Below are 17,813 nucleotides of genomic sequence, written 5' to 3'. Positions count from 1 at the left end.
TTGTAAATTTCTACATATATACATTTCTGTAAAAAGTATCTTTGGGTATAATTGAAACTCACATCCATGTACATGGGTTCATAGGCTACAGCGAAATCAACATTTTGGTTGAAGTGGTATTTAAGTGCAGGGTCTCTTTTGTGAGTCTTCATATACTGCTCCAAAATTCCTTTCTCTCGCATGTTGTCTCGGGCAGACTTGTATCTTTGAAGAGGGACTCTAAAACAAAAGGTAAGATTTTAGTGATATTTTTGTGACATCATATAAGTCTACTAAATATGTACTAATTCACATTAGTCCATTACCCACTGGATATTACAGTGTATTTTCCTCACACGCTCAAATACATTCCTTAACTCCTTTTCAACATTCTCCATATATATATATATATATATATATATATATATATATATATATATATATATGTATATATATATATATATACACATATATATATGGCGGAATCCGCTGAGCCCACTCCATAAGATACCGATGTCAGCTGTATTTTACAACTGACACATCACTGCAATGGATGGGATTGTAGCTCACTACAATTCCGCTATTTTAACCCCTTAGATGTCGTGGTCAATAGCGACCGTGGCATCTAAACCTTTAGAAAGAGGGGGCAAACCCCTCAGACAGCCCATTGCTAAACCCCCACTCGCTGATGATTGTTATGGCAGCCTGAGGGACTTAATAGTAGCTGGTAAAAAACACAATACAGTGAAGGAAATAAGTATTTGATCCCTTGCTGATTTTGTAAGTTTGCCCACTGTCAAAGACATGAACAGTCTAGAATTTTTAGGCTAGGTTAATTTTACCAGTGAGAGATAGATTATATAAAAAAAAAACAAAAAACAGAAAATCACATAGTCAAAATTATATATATTTATTTGCATTGTGCACAGAGAAATAAGTATTTGATCCCCTACAAACTATTAAGAGTTCAGCCTCCTCCAGGCCAGTTACACGCTCCAAATCAACTTGGTGCCTGCATTAAAGACAGCTGTCTTAAATGGTCACCTGTATAAAAGACTCCTGTCCACAGACTCAATTAATCAGTCTGACTCTAACCTCTACAACATGGGAAAGACCAAAGAGCTTTCTAAGGATGTCAGGGACAAGATCATAGACCTGCACAAGGCTGGAATGGGCTACAAAACCATAAGTAAGATGCTGGGTGAGAAGGAGACAACTGTTGGTGCAATAGTAAGAAAATGGAAGACATACAAAATGACTGTCAATCGACATCGATCTGGGGCTCCATGCAAAATCTCACCTCGTGGGGTATCCTTGATCCTGAGGAAGGTGAGAGCTCAGCCGAAAACTACACGGGGGGAACTTGTTAATGATCTCAAGGCAGCTGGGACCACAGTCACCAAGAAAACCATTGGTAACACATTACGCCGTAATGGATTAAAATCCTGCAGTGCCCGCAAGGTCCCCCTGCTCAAGAAGGCACATGTACAGGCCCGTCTGAAGTTTGCAAATGAACATCTGGATGATTCTGAGAGTGATTGGGAGAAGGTGCTGTGTTCAGATGAGACTAAAATTGAGCTCTTTGGCATTAACTCAACTCGCCGTGTTTGGAGGAAGAGAAATGCTGCCTATGACCCAAAGAACACCGTCCCCACTGTCAAGCATGGAGGTGGAAACATTATGTTTTGGGGGTGTTTCTCTGCTAAGGGCACATGACTACTTCACCGCATCAATGGTAGAATGGATGGAACCATGTACCGTCAAATCCTGAGTGACAACCTCCTTCCCTTCACCAGGACATTAAAAGTGGCTTGTGGCTGGGTCTTCCAGCACGACAATGGCCCGAAACATACAGCCAAGGCAACAAAGGAGTGGCTCAAAAAGAAGCACATTAAGGTCATGGAGTGGCCTAGCCAGTCTCCAGACCTTAATCCCATCGAAAACTTATAGAGGGAGCTGAAGATCCGAGTTGCCAAGCGACAGCCTCGAAATCTTAATGATTTACAGATGATCTGCAAAGAGCAGTGGGCCAAAATTCCATCTAACATGTGTGCAAACCTCATCATCAACTACAAAAAACATCTGACTGCTGTGCTTGCCAACAAGGGTTTTGCCACCAAGTATTAAGTCTTGTTTGCCAAAGGGATCAAATACTTATTTCTTTGTGCACAATGCAAATAAATATATATAATTTTGACAATGTGATTTTCTTTTTTTTTTTTTTTATATATAATCTATCTCTCACTGGTAAAATTAACCTAGCCTAAAAATTCTAGACTGTTCATGTCTTTGACAGTGGGCAAACTTACAAAATCAGCAAGGGATCAAATACTTATTTCCTTCACTGTATACTGCAATACATTAATTGCAGCATATAGTGCAAACAATTGCTGTTTCAGGTCCCCTAGGGGGACTAATAAAAAAAAGAAATGAACATAACTGCTATTGCCACGTCCGTAAAAGTCTGAGCTATTACAATATATCATTATTTTCCTGCACAGTGATTGCCGTAAAAAAAAAAAAAAGAATGAAAATGTTTTTTGGTTACCTCGTCTCCCACAAAAAATTTAATAAAAAGTCACCAAAAAGTCTTATGTACCTTAAAATGGTACCAATAAAAACGACAGCTTGCCTCTCAAAAAAACAAGCACTCGCTCACTCGATCGATGGAAAAATAAAAAAGTTATGGCACTCAGAATATGGCAACACAAAACAACAACACAGACATTTTTTCCATATTTTTTCCATATATCGACTGAAAAATATAAAAGTTATGGCCTTTGGAAAATGGGAAGGGAAAAACGAAAATGCAAAAAAATTAAAACTGCTGCGGTGGGAAGGGATTAAATTCCAATCTGTCAGTCTTGATTTTTATTTCAGAGTGACGCAGAGCAAAGACTTTAGTCATCTTTTCAACCCTTCCCCTTTTCCTCAAAATTAATTCTGTAAATACAAAATGTGTTTCTGGGCCAATTTTACAATTTTGTGCCATAGTTGGCACACCGAAATGCTTAAAAATACTTTCCGATGTGAGTTTTCATCTGTAATCATGATGTCTGATACCACTGCTGTTTCTTGTTGTTTTCTGAATAAAATATCAGGCAGAATGTCTTTGGACCATTACATAGCTATGATCTTTTTCTGTATATGATGTAAGGATATTGCCAACTAATCATCTCTGCCCTCCCTCCGGTGGGATGGAGTTTGTACACGGCCTGTGATATACATGTTGTTGCAAAGGGAACATTCTGCATTATTAATTTTTTTGTGACAATGATCAGCATACTTTCGAACATTCGTTCCCATGCCCAGCGATCAGCCGACAAACAAGCAAACACTCCTTTGACAGCTGATTGCATGTTTTATACGGGCATAAAAATCCTTGGTTGTTAGCAGCACTGCTCTCCGTATAAAAACAGGGATGTGCTGCACACAATAATAAAACTGTAAGTGCCTAAGTGATACAGCACCGATTTCTTCATGTGAATGGAGCTAAACGGGTGCTGATTGACTTCCTATATTATCGATTGGCGCTTGTTACTGGCAGAAATCTGCATGTGTAAAAGGATCCATAGACCTGTATCTGTGTATAATCTATAATACTAAATCTTCTAATGCCTTCTTCAAACAGGGTTTTTGTCTGGTGCTTTAATCTGCATGTAAAAATGCCAGCGGTTTTTTTTAAAATGTAGCATGCTTTTCTTCTTTCCATTTTTTTTTTTGTGTAATTTTAAAATTTGCGTTTTTCTTGAAAGCCTTTTTCATATTTTACCATAGACTTTGAAATCACAGCTGCACCGTTTTGTTTTGAGGGAGGGGGAGGGTACACAACATAAAACTTGAGTAAATGCTGTGTGTGGGAATAAAAAATGTTTTATTTCCTCTCTAAAAAAAAAATAAGAAAAATAAGTATACTGAAAGTTTACCAACTATACTTTTGAATATAGATTGTATGTACTTAAACCTTAAAAAAAATCACAACTTTAATTATTTTTTTGGGGTGGTGATGCAGGGTGTGGTTATAGGGGCGATGTGAAGGGTAATGCTAAATGACACAACAGTACATGCATATGTGAACTATATTTAGGCTCAATTCACGTCTGCGTTTTGATTTCCGCTTTTCTGTTTCGTCAAAAGAACTGAAAAACTGAAAAAAAAAGATTCCGTTAAAACACCCATTAAGTTCAATGGGTGTTTATAAACTCAGTTTGCTTCAGTTCAATTCCGTTCTGTCAGATTTTAGTTTCTTTGGTGGAATCAATAGCACAGACTGCAGCACTATTTTTCCGTCCAAAAATACAAAACAACAGAACGGACCTTTCTGTTTTCTTTTTAACATAGGAGTCAATTCATGACATATACAAACTAAGGCATCATTTACACGAGCGTAATATACGCGCGTGCTTTTCACACGTGTCGTACGTACCTATATTACTCTATGGGGCAGTGCAGACAGTGCGTGAATTTTGCACAGCGCGAGTGCGTTGCGTAAAACTCACGACATGTCCTTTCTTTGTGCGCTGTTCGCGCATCACGCACCCATTGAAGTCAATGGGTGCGTGAAAACCACGCATGCCGAACGCGCAGCAGTTGTCAAACTCTGAATGTAAACAGAAAAGCACCACGTGCTTTTCTGTTTACAAACATCCAAACAGAGTGTCATAATGATGGCGGCTGCGCGAAAATTACACAGCCGCGCATTATACACTGATGACGCACGGAGCAGTTAAGTGCCTTTTGCGCACGCAAAACACTGCGTTGTTTGCATGCGCAAAACGCACACGCTCGTGTAAATCAGGCCTAAATGTCATTCCGTTTGACGAATCCGTCAAAATCTACTGCACATGCGGAGAAGAAAAATCTGTGCAGAGCACACTCTAGTGACCGGCTAGAGCTTAGGCAATCCCTTCCAGCTCCATAGGACTTGCGCAAAACAGATCAGTCAAAAACAGAGTATAATGGATTACGCACTGAAAACGCACAAGTTTCAGTTTTTTAACGTTTCAGTTGAACGGATCTGCCCAAAACAAACTGAAACTTGTTTTCGTTGCTTTATGTTTATATTTATTATACGTCAAATAAAATAAGGATTTATTTAAAACAGAATCCAAACGCAGATGTGAACCCAGCCTTAGAAACATTACGAGCATATACTTGATGCACTATAAAAAGGGTTAATAGTGGAAAAAATCTTTTCATTTAAAAAAAAAAAACTCTCTAAAAGTTTTAGAAAAAGAGGCATTTTATATTTGAGGAATTGCTACCATGAATTGGAAATAATTTTTCTATGTTTAGACACTGCAGTGGATGGGCAATGTTAAGGCCCTATTACACCGGCCGAGACAGCTCAATGATCGGCGCTCGTCTGCTCCTGTCAGAAGGAGCTATACATTATTATCATGTCGGCAGCGTGTTTACACAGGGGAGATGTGCTGCTGACAACGATAATATTTTACGATTGTTTGCCCGATAATTGCCCAGTATAAAACTACTTCTGTAGTATAATGGTTATTGTGTAAGTAGGGCAGAATAATTGATTGTATGAATAAGTATAACAATAGGGCTCCAGTGCCAATCATCCCTTTATTCCGCCCTGAAACAAGAAGGGTCATGTCTGGAAGACGTGGTGTGGGGACTCCCTGTTGAGTTAACGGCCACAACAAATGTAATCATCAATTGTGCCTACTAGTTCAGAGTTGAATAGGCAACTAATGCCCTGCAATCTACAGCCTCCACTGCCACAGTAGTCGCTTCTAAAAACAAGTCATAAAGTGTAAGGCTGGGTTCACACACCCTATTTACGGACGTAATTCGGGCGTTTTACGTCCGAAAATACGGTTCCAAAGCGGCAGCAAACATCTGCCCATTCATTTGAATGGGCTTTACGATGTTTTTTGCCGACGGTCATTTTTTTTACGCGCCGCTGTCAAAAGACTGAAGAAGCTGCACGCGAAACGCGCGTTGGGGCATCACTTTATCCATTGGGTCATACTACTACACTACTGATTATGGGTAAGCATATGGCAACGGCCCTGTCAGGCCTTACACACAGTTGAATGTGACGTCTGTGCTTACTAGATGATAATCGTCACTTTCAACTCTTTCACTTTTTCTGCTTTGACATATGCCGACCTATTTGAGTATATTACTAACATGTGCTACAATAGATGAGTGACTTTTTATATATCTAACTCTCATTTGTGCCATATATTACATATACTCAATTTCTACTCAATGTATATGTATATTTTGATCCAGTTATTAATATTTTAGATTTCTTTGTGTTTGACCAATAAAGAATTTAGTATTTTCTTAATATTAGATATCTTTGGACTCTTTTTTCTCAAGTTTATATACTATGAAATATAGAAACAATCTTCTTGCAAAACCTCAGATGCCTTTTCCTCTACAAGTAAGATATCCTCAACCACTGAACTACTTTTTCTTATATGGAAATACAAATACATGTGTTAACATCATATTAAGATAAGAACATCACCAAGTTTTCATTCGATTATATCAACATTCTAAATTAAGTTTAACCCCTTCCCGCCGCAGCAATTTTTCGGATTTTCATTTTATTTTTTTCCTCCCGACCTTCCAAAAACCACAACATTATTAAATTATTTCGGTTGACACAGCCGTATACTGGCTTATTTTTTGTGGGACGAGTTTTAGATTTTCACGGCACTATTTATTGTACCAAATGTAGTGGGAAACTGCAAAGATTTCTTTGTGCAGTGGAATGGGAAAAAACAGCGATGCCCCCATTTTTTGGGGCGCTTCGTTTTACTGCGTTCACCATGCAGTAAAAATGTCATGTTAACTTTATTCTGTGGGTCAATACGATTCTGGCAATGATTTTTAATTTTAATAAAATTTGTGTTTTGTTGCCATATTCTGAGAGTCATAACTTTTTTCTTCCGTCGATTGAGCGGTATGGAGGGTTATTTTTTGCGGGGTGAGCTGCAGTTTCTATTGGTACCATTTTGGGACACATAAGACTTTTTGATCACTATTTATAAAAAAAAAAAATTGTGGGAAAGGAAGTGACCAAAAAAGAGCGAATCTGGCGTTTACGTATCTACGGGGTTAAACAAGCGGGATCCCGCTCGAGTTCATTACCCTTGTTATATGGAGCGGGCTAAGCCCATGAGCCTGCTCTATACTCTCCCACCTGACCTGTATATATACGGATGTCGAGAAGGGGTTAAAGAGGATCTGTAACTAGTTTATTAACTGTGATCCTGGTGTCATATGAAAGATTAGAATCTCCTCTTTCATATGACAACAGAATCGAGATATGCCTGCTTTAAGTGATCCCTCTTCCCTCCAGCTTTAGCCTCACACTGTAGAAGCAGCTAAATGCTGATAGGACAGCGTCAGAGGCTGTGAGGTAGCTTCACCTCAGGAGAACCGCTGCTGTTGATGTCCATTTGTCATGTATAGGCTCATTCAAACTCATAACTTTTAAAATAATAAATGTTTTGGGACACAATTTTCACTAGCATTATCAGCATGACTACATGCCATGAGTAAGGACACAAGCTGTGTCTGAAACGCGTAGGCAAAATATCATTGCAAACCACCTCTTTCGCATAGTGAAAATTTTAACTTTACAATAAAATTGGAACACAGTTTCCTTTTCAAACTATCAGTGCTGGATAAAAGTTCCTCTTTTCTTCCTGTGACAGCGCCTATTAGATTAGCTAGGAGATTGGGCATTACTAAACTAGTGACCAATCCTCTTTAAATACATTTTGAAATTGTTTTCTTGTTTGTTTTGATGCCAATTACCTATCTGTGTTGAAAGTGTCTGAATCTGAATGGTTTACAAAGATGGGATTGGCAAGTTGGTTGCTTGAAGTACTTTGACACAGTAGGGTTCCTGGAGGGATTTCCAGAGTTGTAACTTAAAATTCCTTGGCCCCAATGCAAAATATGTAGTAGGGCCCCCAATTACCATGTGTCTTTTATAATACTGGTGTCTTTAAATGTGCCATAGGGCCTTCAGACACCACCTAGGCCCTGTGGACTTCATAAAAACAGCTGTGAAACCATACAGTATTTTGTATAACTGCAAAAGCATCTTTTGATTTAGCGTTTTATTGCATTGTGTTTTTTTCCATTTTCAGGTCAACTTTCTGTAGATGTTAGAAGAAATCCCTGTTCATCCCTGCTTTACATATTCCCCCTCTATTGTATAATCCCAGCACTCCAGTTGCTAAGGTTGACACTTGCTTTTACCTCACACAAAAGTGATGGGTAATAGTGGTCACTTAGTTTAGGAAGAACTGACTAGATAAAAATTTTAAATATAAGACTTTTGCTGAATTAAATAATGGTCCAAAACATTAAATTATTCTTAACCCCTTGGCAAAATCTAGCGTACTGTTATGTTGGATGCACAGCATCACAATATGGTGCAGGCTCAGGATAACTCTGATCCTGGACAATCAAGTCCTCAGATGCCATGGTCAATAGTGACCCCAGCATCTGAACGATTAAACAGAGGGAGGGGGTATCGCTCTGTACGCCGATTACCAATTCGTTGGTGTGGCAGCTGGAGGCATATTGAAGGCCCCCAGGTCTTCCTTTTGTGATCTATTATTAAGCCTTGCCAGTGGCAATGGAGCACAGAAATAGGCAATACACTGCATTACATAAGTCATGCAGTGAATTGCATGAGCGATCCATGTAGTGCATGATCCATTCAAATATGCAATAAAAAGTGATCAAAAAGTCGCATGTACCCCAAAATGGTACCAATAAAAACTACATCTTATCCTGCAAAGGGTGAAGTTACTTTAAAAAGTTATGGTTCCCAGAACAAACACATTTTTTTTGAACAAACCGTTTTGTCTATAAAAGTAGTAAAACATAAAAAAAACACATTATAAATTTGATATTGCCATAATAGGATTAATCCACAGAATAAAGTTAACATGTAGATTTTACTTCACAGTGAATGCCATAAAAACTAAACACAAAAAACCATGGAGGAATCGCCTATTTTTTTTTTTCTATTCCACCCCACACAGAATTTTCTTTTAGTTCCACATTACATCATATGGTACATTAAATTGTGCCATTAAAAACTACATATGGCTATGTGAACAAAAAATAAAAAGCTCTTGGAATGTGACAATGAAAAAACAACAATGAAAAAAAGAAAATCAGCTGTGTGTCCAAGGCGTTAGATAGTTACATAGTTAGTACGTTTGAAAAAAGACACATGTCCATCAAGTTCAACCAAGGGACGGGAAAAGGGAAGGAAAAATTTCTACACATAGGAACTAATACTTTTTTGTTCTAGGAAATTATCTAACCCTTTTTTAAAGCCATCTACTGTCCCTGCTGTGACCAGCTCCTGCGGTAGGCTATTCCATAGATTCACAGTTCTCACAGTAAAGAAGGCTTGTCGCCTCTGCAGGTTGAACCTTTTTTTCTCCAGACGGAGGGAGTGCCCCCTTGTTTTTTGAGGGGGTTTTACATGAAACAGGATTTCACCATATTTTTTGTATGTGCCATTAATATATTTATATCAATTAATCATGTCCCCCCTTAGTCGTCTTTTTTCAAGGCTATATTTGTTTAATTCTTTTAATCTTTCCTCATAACTTAGATTCTCCATGCCCCTTATTAGCTTCGTTGCTCTTCTTTGTATTTTTTCCAACTCCAGGGCATCCTTTCTATGAACTGGAGCCCAGAACTGAACTGCATATTCTAGATGAGGCCGCACTAATGCTTTGTAAAGTGGTAATATTATATCCCTGTCCCGCGAGTCCATGCCTCTTTTAATACACGACAATATCTTGCTGGCCTTTGAAGAAGCTGATTGACATTGCATGCTGTTATTTAGTTTGTGATTTACAAGTACACCCAGATCCTTCTCAACAAGAGAATCCCCCAGTGTAGTTCCCCCTAGGACATATGATTAATGCAGATTGTTGGTACCCAGGTGCATAACTTTACATTTATCTACATTAAACTCAATTTGCCAACTGGATGCCCAAACACTTAGTTTGTTTAAATGGACTTGCAATTCACGAACATCTTCCATAGACGGAACTATATTACATAGCTTGGTGTCATCTGCAAAAATAGAAATAGTGCTATTAATCCCATCCTCTATATCATTAATAAATAAGTTGAATAATAGTGGTCCCAGCGCTGAACCCTGGGGTACACCACTTATAACCGGGGACCATTCAGAGTAGGAATCATTGACCACAACTCTCTGGATATGGTCCTTGAGCCAATTCTCAATCCAATTACAAACGATACTATCTAAACCTATAGTCCTTAATTTACCCATTAGACGTCTATGAGGGACAGTGTCAAATGGCTTTGCAAAGTCCAAAAACACTATATCCACAGTGGCCCCTCTGTCTAGGCTTCTGCTCACCTCTTCATAAAAACATATCAGGTTAGTTTGACAACTTCTGTCCTTAGTAAAACCATGCTGGCTGTTACTTATAATACTATTTTTTGTCACATAATCCTATATATAGTCCCTCAATAGCCCCTCAAACATTTTCCCCACGATGGATGTTAAGCTTACTGGTCTATAATTACCCGGGGAAGACCTAGAGCCCTTTTTGAAAATAGGGACCACATTTGCTCTGCGCCAGTCCCTTGGCACTATACCAGTCACTAGAGAATCTCTGAATATTATGAAGAGGGGGACTGAAATAACTGAACTAAGCTCTTTAAGAACTCTAGGGTGTAACCCATCTGGTCCCAGGGCCTTGTGCACATTTATTTTATTTTATTTAGCTTGGACCATATCTACATTCATCCTATTCAGTATATCAACTGATATATTAACAGCACTGGCACCGGCTATATCAGCTGCTCTTTCTTCTGTTGTATATACAGAGCTAAAGAACCAATTTAGTAACTCAACCTTCTCTTGATCCCCTGTGACCAACTCCCCATTACCACTATCTAAGGGTCCTGCATGTTCAGACCTTGGCTTTTTTTGCATTTATATACTAGAAGAATTTTTTGGGATTTGTTTTACTATCCTTGGCCACCTGCCTTTCATTTTGTATTTTTGCTAATTTTATTATATTTTTACAGATTTTATTACGCTCTTTATAATTTAAAAAGGCTACAGATGTACCCTCAGATTTGTATTTTTCAAATGCCCTTTTTTTTGTCATGTATTGCCCTTTTTATGGAAGGTGTAAGCCATGTAGGGTTTCATTTTAGTCGTTTATACTTGTTACCTATAGAAATAAATTTTGCACTATAATTACCCAAAGTAGGTTTGAAAATCTCCCATTTAACATTTGTACCATTATTTGACATTAGTTCTTCCCAGTTTATATCCTGAATTGCAGCCCTCATCCTGGGGAAATTGGCCCTCTTAAAATTAAGTGTTTTTGCTCCCCCAGCCTGTCTTTGTTTTATACAGTATAGGTAAAATGTATCTATATTGTGATCCCTGTTGCCAAGGTTTTCACGAACATTGACATTCCCAACAAGCTCTGCATTATTAGAAATGACCAGATCCAACAGAGCTTCAACTCTAGTCGGGTCTTCCACAAACTGGCCCATAAAATTTTCCTGCAACATGTTTAGGAAATGTCTCCCCTTTGCAGTTGAAGCCGAACCATGACACCAATTAATATCCCAGTAATTAAAATATCCCATTATCACTACAGTACCAGCCTGTGCATCCCGCTCCATCTGTTTGTATAGCTGACCTTCCATCTCCTCAGTTATATTGGGGGGTCTATAGATTACACCAAAAGTAATTTTTTCAGTGTTTACCTCCCTTTCTAGTTCCACCCACAAGGTTTCAACCTCCTCACAATATTCACCCTCCAATGTCTCTTTTACGCTTGCCTTCATATCACTTCTCACATACGGACATACACCACCGCCTTTCCTATCTGTCCTGTTTTTCCAAAACAGTGTAAAACCCTGTAGATTTATAGCCCAGTCGTGTGAAGAGTCTAGCCATGTTTCAGCAACACCAACTATATCTATATTTTCTTCCAGTATCAAGGCCTCCAGCTCCCCCATTTTGCTTGCTAGACTTCTGGCATTTGTGAACATACACTTTAACTTGCCTTTCAGTTTTTCACTTTCATTATCAAAACTGATTATTTGACATTATTTGGGCATTTTTATTTCCATTTTCATTGCTGTTTTGTAACAAAAAAAACTCCCTATTCTGTTTTCTAGTCCTCTCCCCACAGTCTGTTTCTCCCCCCATCAATATAGTCTGAACCCTCTCTAACTTGACTACCCTACCCTTTTATTTTCTACATTGACCTTCCTCCTCAGCTCTAGTTTAAATACTGCTCCACCCCAGCTAGAATTCTCTCCCCCAGCACAGCGGACCCCCTTCTATTTAGGTGCAAATCATCTGCAGAATACAGTTTGTACCCCAATGAAAAGTCAGCCCAGTGCTCTAAGAGCCCAAAGCCTTCTCTACACCAAGACTTAAGCCATGCATTTAACTCCCTGAGCTCCCGCTTTCTTTCCTGTGATGCGCATGGCACAGGCAGTATTCCTGAGAATACAACCTTGGAGGTCCTTCCCTTCAGCTTGTAGCCTAGTTCTTTAAAATTATTCTTAAGGCTCCTCCACCTACCATTTATTCTGTCGGTTGTACCTACGTGGGCCACAACAGCTGGATCATCACCAGCCCCTCCCAGTAATTTATCCACCCGTTCCACCACATGCGGAACCCTGGCACCAGGGAGACAGCAAACCATTCGGTTGAGGCGTTCTTGGCGACAAATTATTCTGTCTTCCTGATAATAGAATTCCCTACAACTACCAATTGTCTTGGCTTACCTGCATTACCATCCCGCCAACTACTAGCTGGGCTGTTCTCCCGGCTGTTAGGGAGATCAGTATCCACTAGGGATGCCATTTCTGAGACCGACATCCTCGCATCATCACCAAACTTGGCAATTTTGCTTATAATAACAGAAACAGGATTGGCCTTCCTTTTCTTGGACCCCTTTCTACTGCCCCTAACTACATTAACCCAACTACTTGCCTTATCCTGCTCACCCATGTCTTCACCCTCCAGTTCTACCCCACTAACTGCGTGCTCCGTGAGCCGCATGCTCCGCTCAAGAATGTCTATCGCCCTCAGTGTTGCATTTTGCTCCTCCAGATCTCTAAGGCGAACAACATGCTCACATCTGCCACAGAGGTATTCACTCTGGAACTCCGGCTCCAGTCCTGCATACATATGGCAAACTGTGCACTGAAGAAAACCTCAAATCTTGCTGTCTATTATCCCAGTTACAAAAAAAACAATGAACAATTGTTAAAGTAAAAGAAAAGAAGAGTACTTACAGGGCTTTAACTCCTCTTTTTAACTCCAGTTTTGTAACTCCACTTGATATACAAACCACTTGTTTAGCAAGCCAAAACAGAAATGGGTTAATGCCATATTACTACATATTTATATATATTTCGACACAACTGCTTATTTAGTTTATGTAATCGATATGCAAGTACATTTGGAGGCAATCGTTTAATGTTATTTTGAGGAACATTTAAACATTAAAAATCTGCCTCTTAAAGTACGTGTGCATATCTCTGGTTGAAAATCTAATGTACATTAAATATATGACATGGCTAGCACTCACCTTACCAGCCCCTCTGCCATTTGGAGGCAGATAAAAGCGAACACCACCCACTTCATGTTTTCTGTTTCTTCTCTCTTAGAAAGATTTAAGTAGTATCAACTGAATTACCCTTTTTATATTATTTCCTGTGTTCTCCTTGTTGCTTCAAATTCTACCAATCATATTCCTAATCTGAATGGTATGAAAAATTCCACTTAAACTTCCAGCTGATAAGAGTGATTTGGCAGCTAATAATTGTTTATAAATTCACCTTGAGATTAATGAAAGATTAAAGTATATGGAAACAATAGCTGATATGGAGATTCAAATTTGCTTGCAATGAAAAATATTTGAATAGCTATCACAATTAGTCAACATAAAGTATCAGTAAAAGGCAGAGTATTTACCTGTGATTAAAATCTGTACTGGCTCAACCACACTCACCATTTTACAACATTCTTATCATTACTTTATAACACATTCCCTTAACGGGATTGTCTGCTTTATACAATTTCCTTTTGTTAGAAGGATCCCCTAAAAATAAACTCAGCATAGGTTGTCCTGCTGCTGAGATCCCCAGCTATTAGCTGTAATTTGTGTGAGAATAAGGCAGCAATTGTTCAGCTCTCCTGCAGCGCCACTAAGAGAATCAATGGGTTGTATGAGGGTTGCATTGGCATGCCGAGTCCCCCAGAGGGAAACACTCTTTGTGGTCACTCTATGCTCTGGCTAATTGTTAGAGGTACTGAATGAGGGTCTCCTCTCTATTAACTCAGAATGCCCTAATAGGCTGTTTGAATATGTGTTTTCTAAACCAGAAAACCCTTTTAAATAAGTGATTTGACACATTTTACTTTAAAGGGAAATTCTGAACTTGGACAATTATGAAATATCCCCAGCATATGCTGATGGCTGATAGGTGCTTATCCCAAATCTGGGACCCTTACCTATTTTAAAAATGGGGATCCTGGGATCCCCGTTTGCTGATTTAAATAGCTCATAGTGGCCGCTTTTCCCCATGAAAGTCAATGGAAAGGTTATCACACTTGTATCAGCTGTCTTCATTGAAGTCCATGGGATAGTGGTGTCGCTAGTAACAGGCATCTGGGACCCAAGCCCCGGATTTTTGTCCCGGATCCCCAGGCAACTGCCACATTCAATTGTATTTGCGCTCTCAGGACGCAGATACAATTGAATTCTATGGCGGAGCAGGGATCTATCAGTTGAGCTCCCTGCTCTGCGATTCACTAGTGTCACGATCCAGGGGTATGTGGACCCACTAGGCCGCTCCGCTGTAGCGGAGTCGCAGCTGACCAAGTCATAGTCTATGCAAAGTCTATACAAAGTTCGTAGCACGAGGGTACCTGAAATAGTCCAGAAGGTAGCAGAGGCTTTGGCACGGATGGGACTTGAAGTGGCAGGTAGCGCGAGACGTGGTGGAAGGTGCCAGGCGTGGCAGATGACACCAGACGTGGTGTGGAACAGCAGGCGTGGCAACGACACAACACGACTCCAACACTAGAAAGACTCAGGGTCAAACACAGTGCAGGATACAGGTAGCAGGGTATGGGAACACTGGGAACAGGATACGAGTAAGGAACTATTTGCAAGACTAAAGTAGAAATACAAACAACTCTCAGGCAAGGAGTGAAAGGTCAGGGTCCTTTTTATAGTCCAGGGTGATCTGGGAAATAATTAATCAATTACATAAGTGCACACTGGCCCTTTAGGACCGGAAATGAGGGCGTGCGCCCCCCCCCCAGCGGATATTACAGGACAGAGCGGCCTGATACGCTGACATCTCCAGGGAAGGAGACATCGGCCACAGGAGGGAGGTTTGCGGTCACTGTCTTCAGCAGGCAAGGAGAGGCGGAGGTCTGCGACCATTACAACTAGGCTACAGGCCACGTTAGGCCTGCAGCCTATAAGATGATCCCTGCGCATGCCGGCGCAACGATGTCACTATATCACGCCGACCTACACAAGGGTTTCGTCTCGGCATCTCACGGCTTCAGGACTGGGGAGACTGAGAGTGGGAACCGACTAGGAGTGTATAAAATTTTTTGTTCAATTTGTCTGCACTGGTCCAGTTCTGTGCCGTCACCTCCGCCACTTCGCTTCGCCGCATGACCAACTCCTCCTCCTGACGGTGAATGGTGTCAGGCAGAGCGAAGGGTGGTAGCGGTAGGCTACCGCTCTCCACTCTGTTTTCACTAAGTACAAGGGAAGAGGGGAGGGGGTAGGCTGTGTGGAGCAGCGCTACTTACAAGGGAAGGGGGGCGCTGTGTGTGGCTATCTACAATCGGGGAGCTGTGTGGCTATCTACAATCGGGGAGCTGTGTGTGGCTATCTACAAGGGAGGCTGTGTGTGGCTATCTACAAAGGTGGGCTGTGTGTGGCTATCTACAAGGGGAACTGTGTGTGGCTATCTACAAGGGGAACTATGTGTGGCTGTCTACAAGGGGGAGCTGTGTGTGGCTATCTACAAAGGGGGGGGCTGTGTGTGGCTAACTACAAAGGGGGGCTGTGTGTGGCTATCTACAAGGGGGCTGTGTGTGGCTATCTACAAGGGGGAGCTGTGTGGCACTATCTACAAGGGGGAGCTGTGTGGCGCTATCTACAAGGGGGAGCTGTGTGGTTATCTGCAGGGGCTGTGTGTGGCTATCTACAAGGGGGCTGTGTGTGGTGCTATATACAAGGGGGAACTGTGTGGTGCTATCTTCAAGGGGGGCTGTGTGGCTATCTACAGGGGGGCCGTGTGTGGCTCTCTATAAGGGGGGCTGTGTGTGGCTATCTACAAGGGGGGGTCTGTGTGTGGCTATATACAACGGGGGCTGTGTGTGGCTATCTACAAGGGGAACTGTGTGTGGCTGTCTACAAGGGGGAGCTGTGTGTGGGTATCTACAAAGGGGGGGGACTGTGTGTGGCTAACTACAAAGGGGGGCTGTGTGTGGCTATCTACAAGGGGGCTGTGTGTGGTGCTATATACAAGGGGGAACTGTGTGGTGCTATCTTCAAGGGGGGGCTGTGTGGCTATCTACAGGGGGGCCGTGTGTGGCTCTCTATAAGGGGGGCTGTGTGTGGCTATCTACAAGGGGGGGTCTGTGTGTGGCTATATACAACGGGGGCTGTGTGTGGCTATCTACAAGGGGAACTGTGTGTGGCTGTCTACAAGGGGGAGCTGTGTGTGGGTATCTACAAAGGGGGGGGGGACTGTGTGTGGCTAACTACAAAGGGGGGCTGTGTGTGGCTATCTACAAGGGGGCTGTGTGTGGCTATCTACAAGTGGAGCTGTGTGGCACTATCTACAAGGGGGAGCTGTGTGGCGCTATCTACAAGGGGGAGCTGTGTCGTTATCTGCAAGGGGCTGTGTGTGGCTATCTACAAGGGGGGCTGTGTGTGGTGCTATGTACAAGGGGGAACTGTGTGGCACTATCTACAAGGGGGCTGTGTGGCTATCTACAGGGGGGCCGTGTGTGGCTCTCTATAAGGGGGGCTGTATGTGGCTATCTACAAGGGGAGTTTGTGTGTGGCTATATACAATGGGGGCTGTGTGTGTCGCTATCTTCAAGGGGGAGCTGTGTGGCGCTATCTACAAGGGGCAGCTGTGTGGCGCTATCTACAAGAGGGAGCTGTGTGGCTATCTACAGGGGGGCTGTGTGTGGCTATCTACAAGGGGGGCTGTGTGTGGCACTATCTACAAGGCGGAGCTGTGTGGCGCTATCTACAGGGGGGCTGTGTGTGGGGTATCTATAAGGGGGAGCTGTGTGGCTATCTACAAGGCTGAGCTCTGTGGCGCTATCTACAAGGGGGAGTTGTGTGGCTATCTATAATGGGGAGCTGTGTGGCTATCTACAAGGGGGATCTGTGTGGCTATCTACAAGGGGAGCTGTGTGTGGCGCTATATACAAGGGGGGCTTTGTGTGGCGCTATATACAATGGGTGGGCTTTGTGGCTATCTACAATGGGGTCTGTGTGGCTATCTACAAGGGGGAGCTGTCTGGCTATTTACAAGGGGTGCTGCGTGTGGTGTTATCTTCAGGGGGAACGGTTACTGAGGGGGCACTTTTATTGTGTCGAGCATCTGGGGCACTGTGGATTACGAATTTGTTTAGAGGATGGGGTATACGTGAGGAGGATGCTGAAAAAGCGAGAAACCATCATGTCTGTGTGTCAAATTCTGCAGAGACAAGTCCTGGCTGGAATAAGTCGTCACGGGGGTCTGGGCCA

General features: G+C 41.7%; 1 protein-coding gene across 1 annotated transcript in view; it reads right to left on the bottom strand.

The window, feature by feature from the left end:
• The window catches only part of LOC142741254 (gastricsin-like), a 35,266-nt gene extending 21,606 nt beyond the window's left edge, over positions 1-13,660 (bottom strand). Inside the window, exons 1-2 of the mRNA XM_075850652.1 lie at positions 13,605-13,660; positions 63-219 (exon numbers count right to left, since the gene is read on the bottom strand). Of these exons, the coding sequence (XP_075706767.1) occupies positions 63-219; positions 13,605-13,660 (213 nt within the window). The remainder of the gene's footprint in view (positions 1-62; positions 220-13,604) is intronic.
• Between the last annotated feature and the right edge of the window lie 4,153 nt (positions 13,661-17,813).

This window comes from Rhinoderma darwinii, chromosome 2 (genome assembly GCF_050947455.1).
Source record: "Rhinoderma darwinii isolate aRhiDar2 chromosome 2, aRhiDar2.hap1, whole genome shotgun sequence".
Taxonomy (NCBI): domain Eukaryota; kingdom Metazoa; phylum Chordata; class Amphibia; order Anura; family Rhinodermatidae; genus Rhinoderma; species Rhinoderma darwinii.
This window is presented reverse-complemented; position numbering and strand designations above follow the sequence as displayed.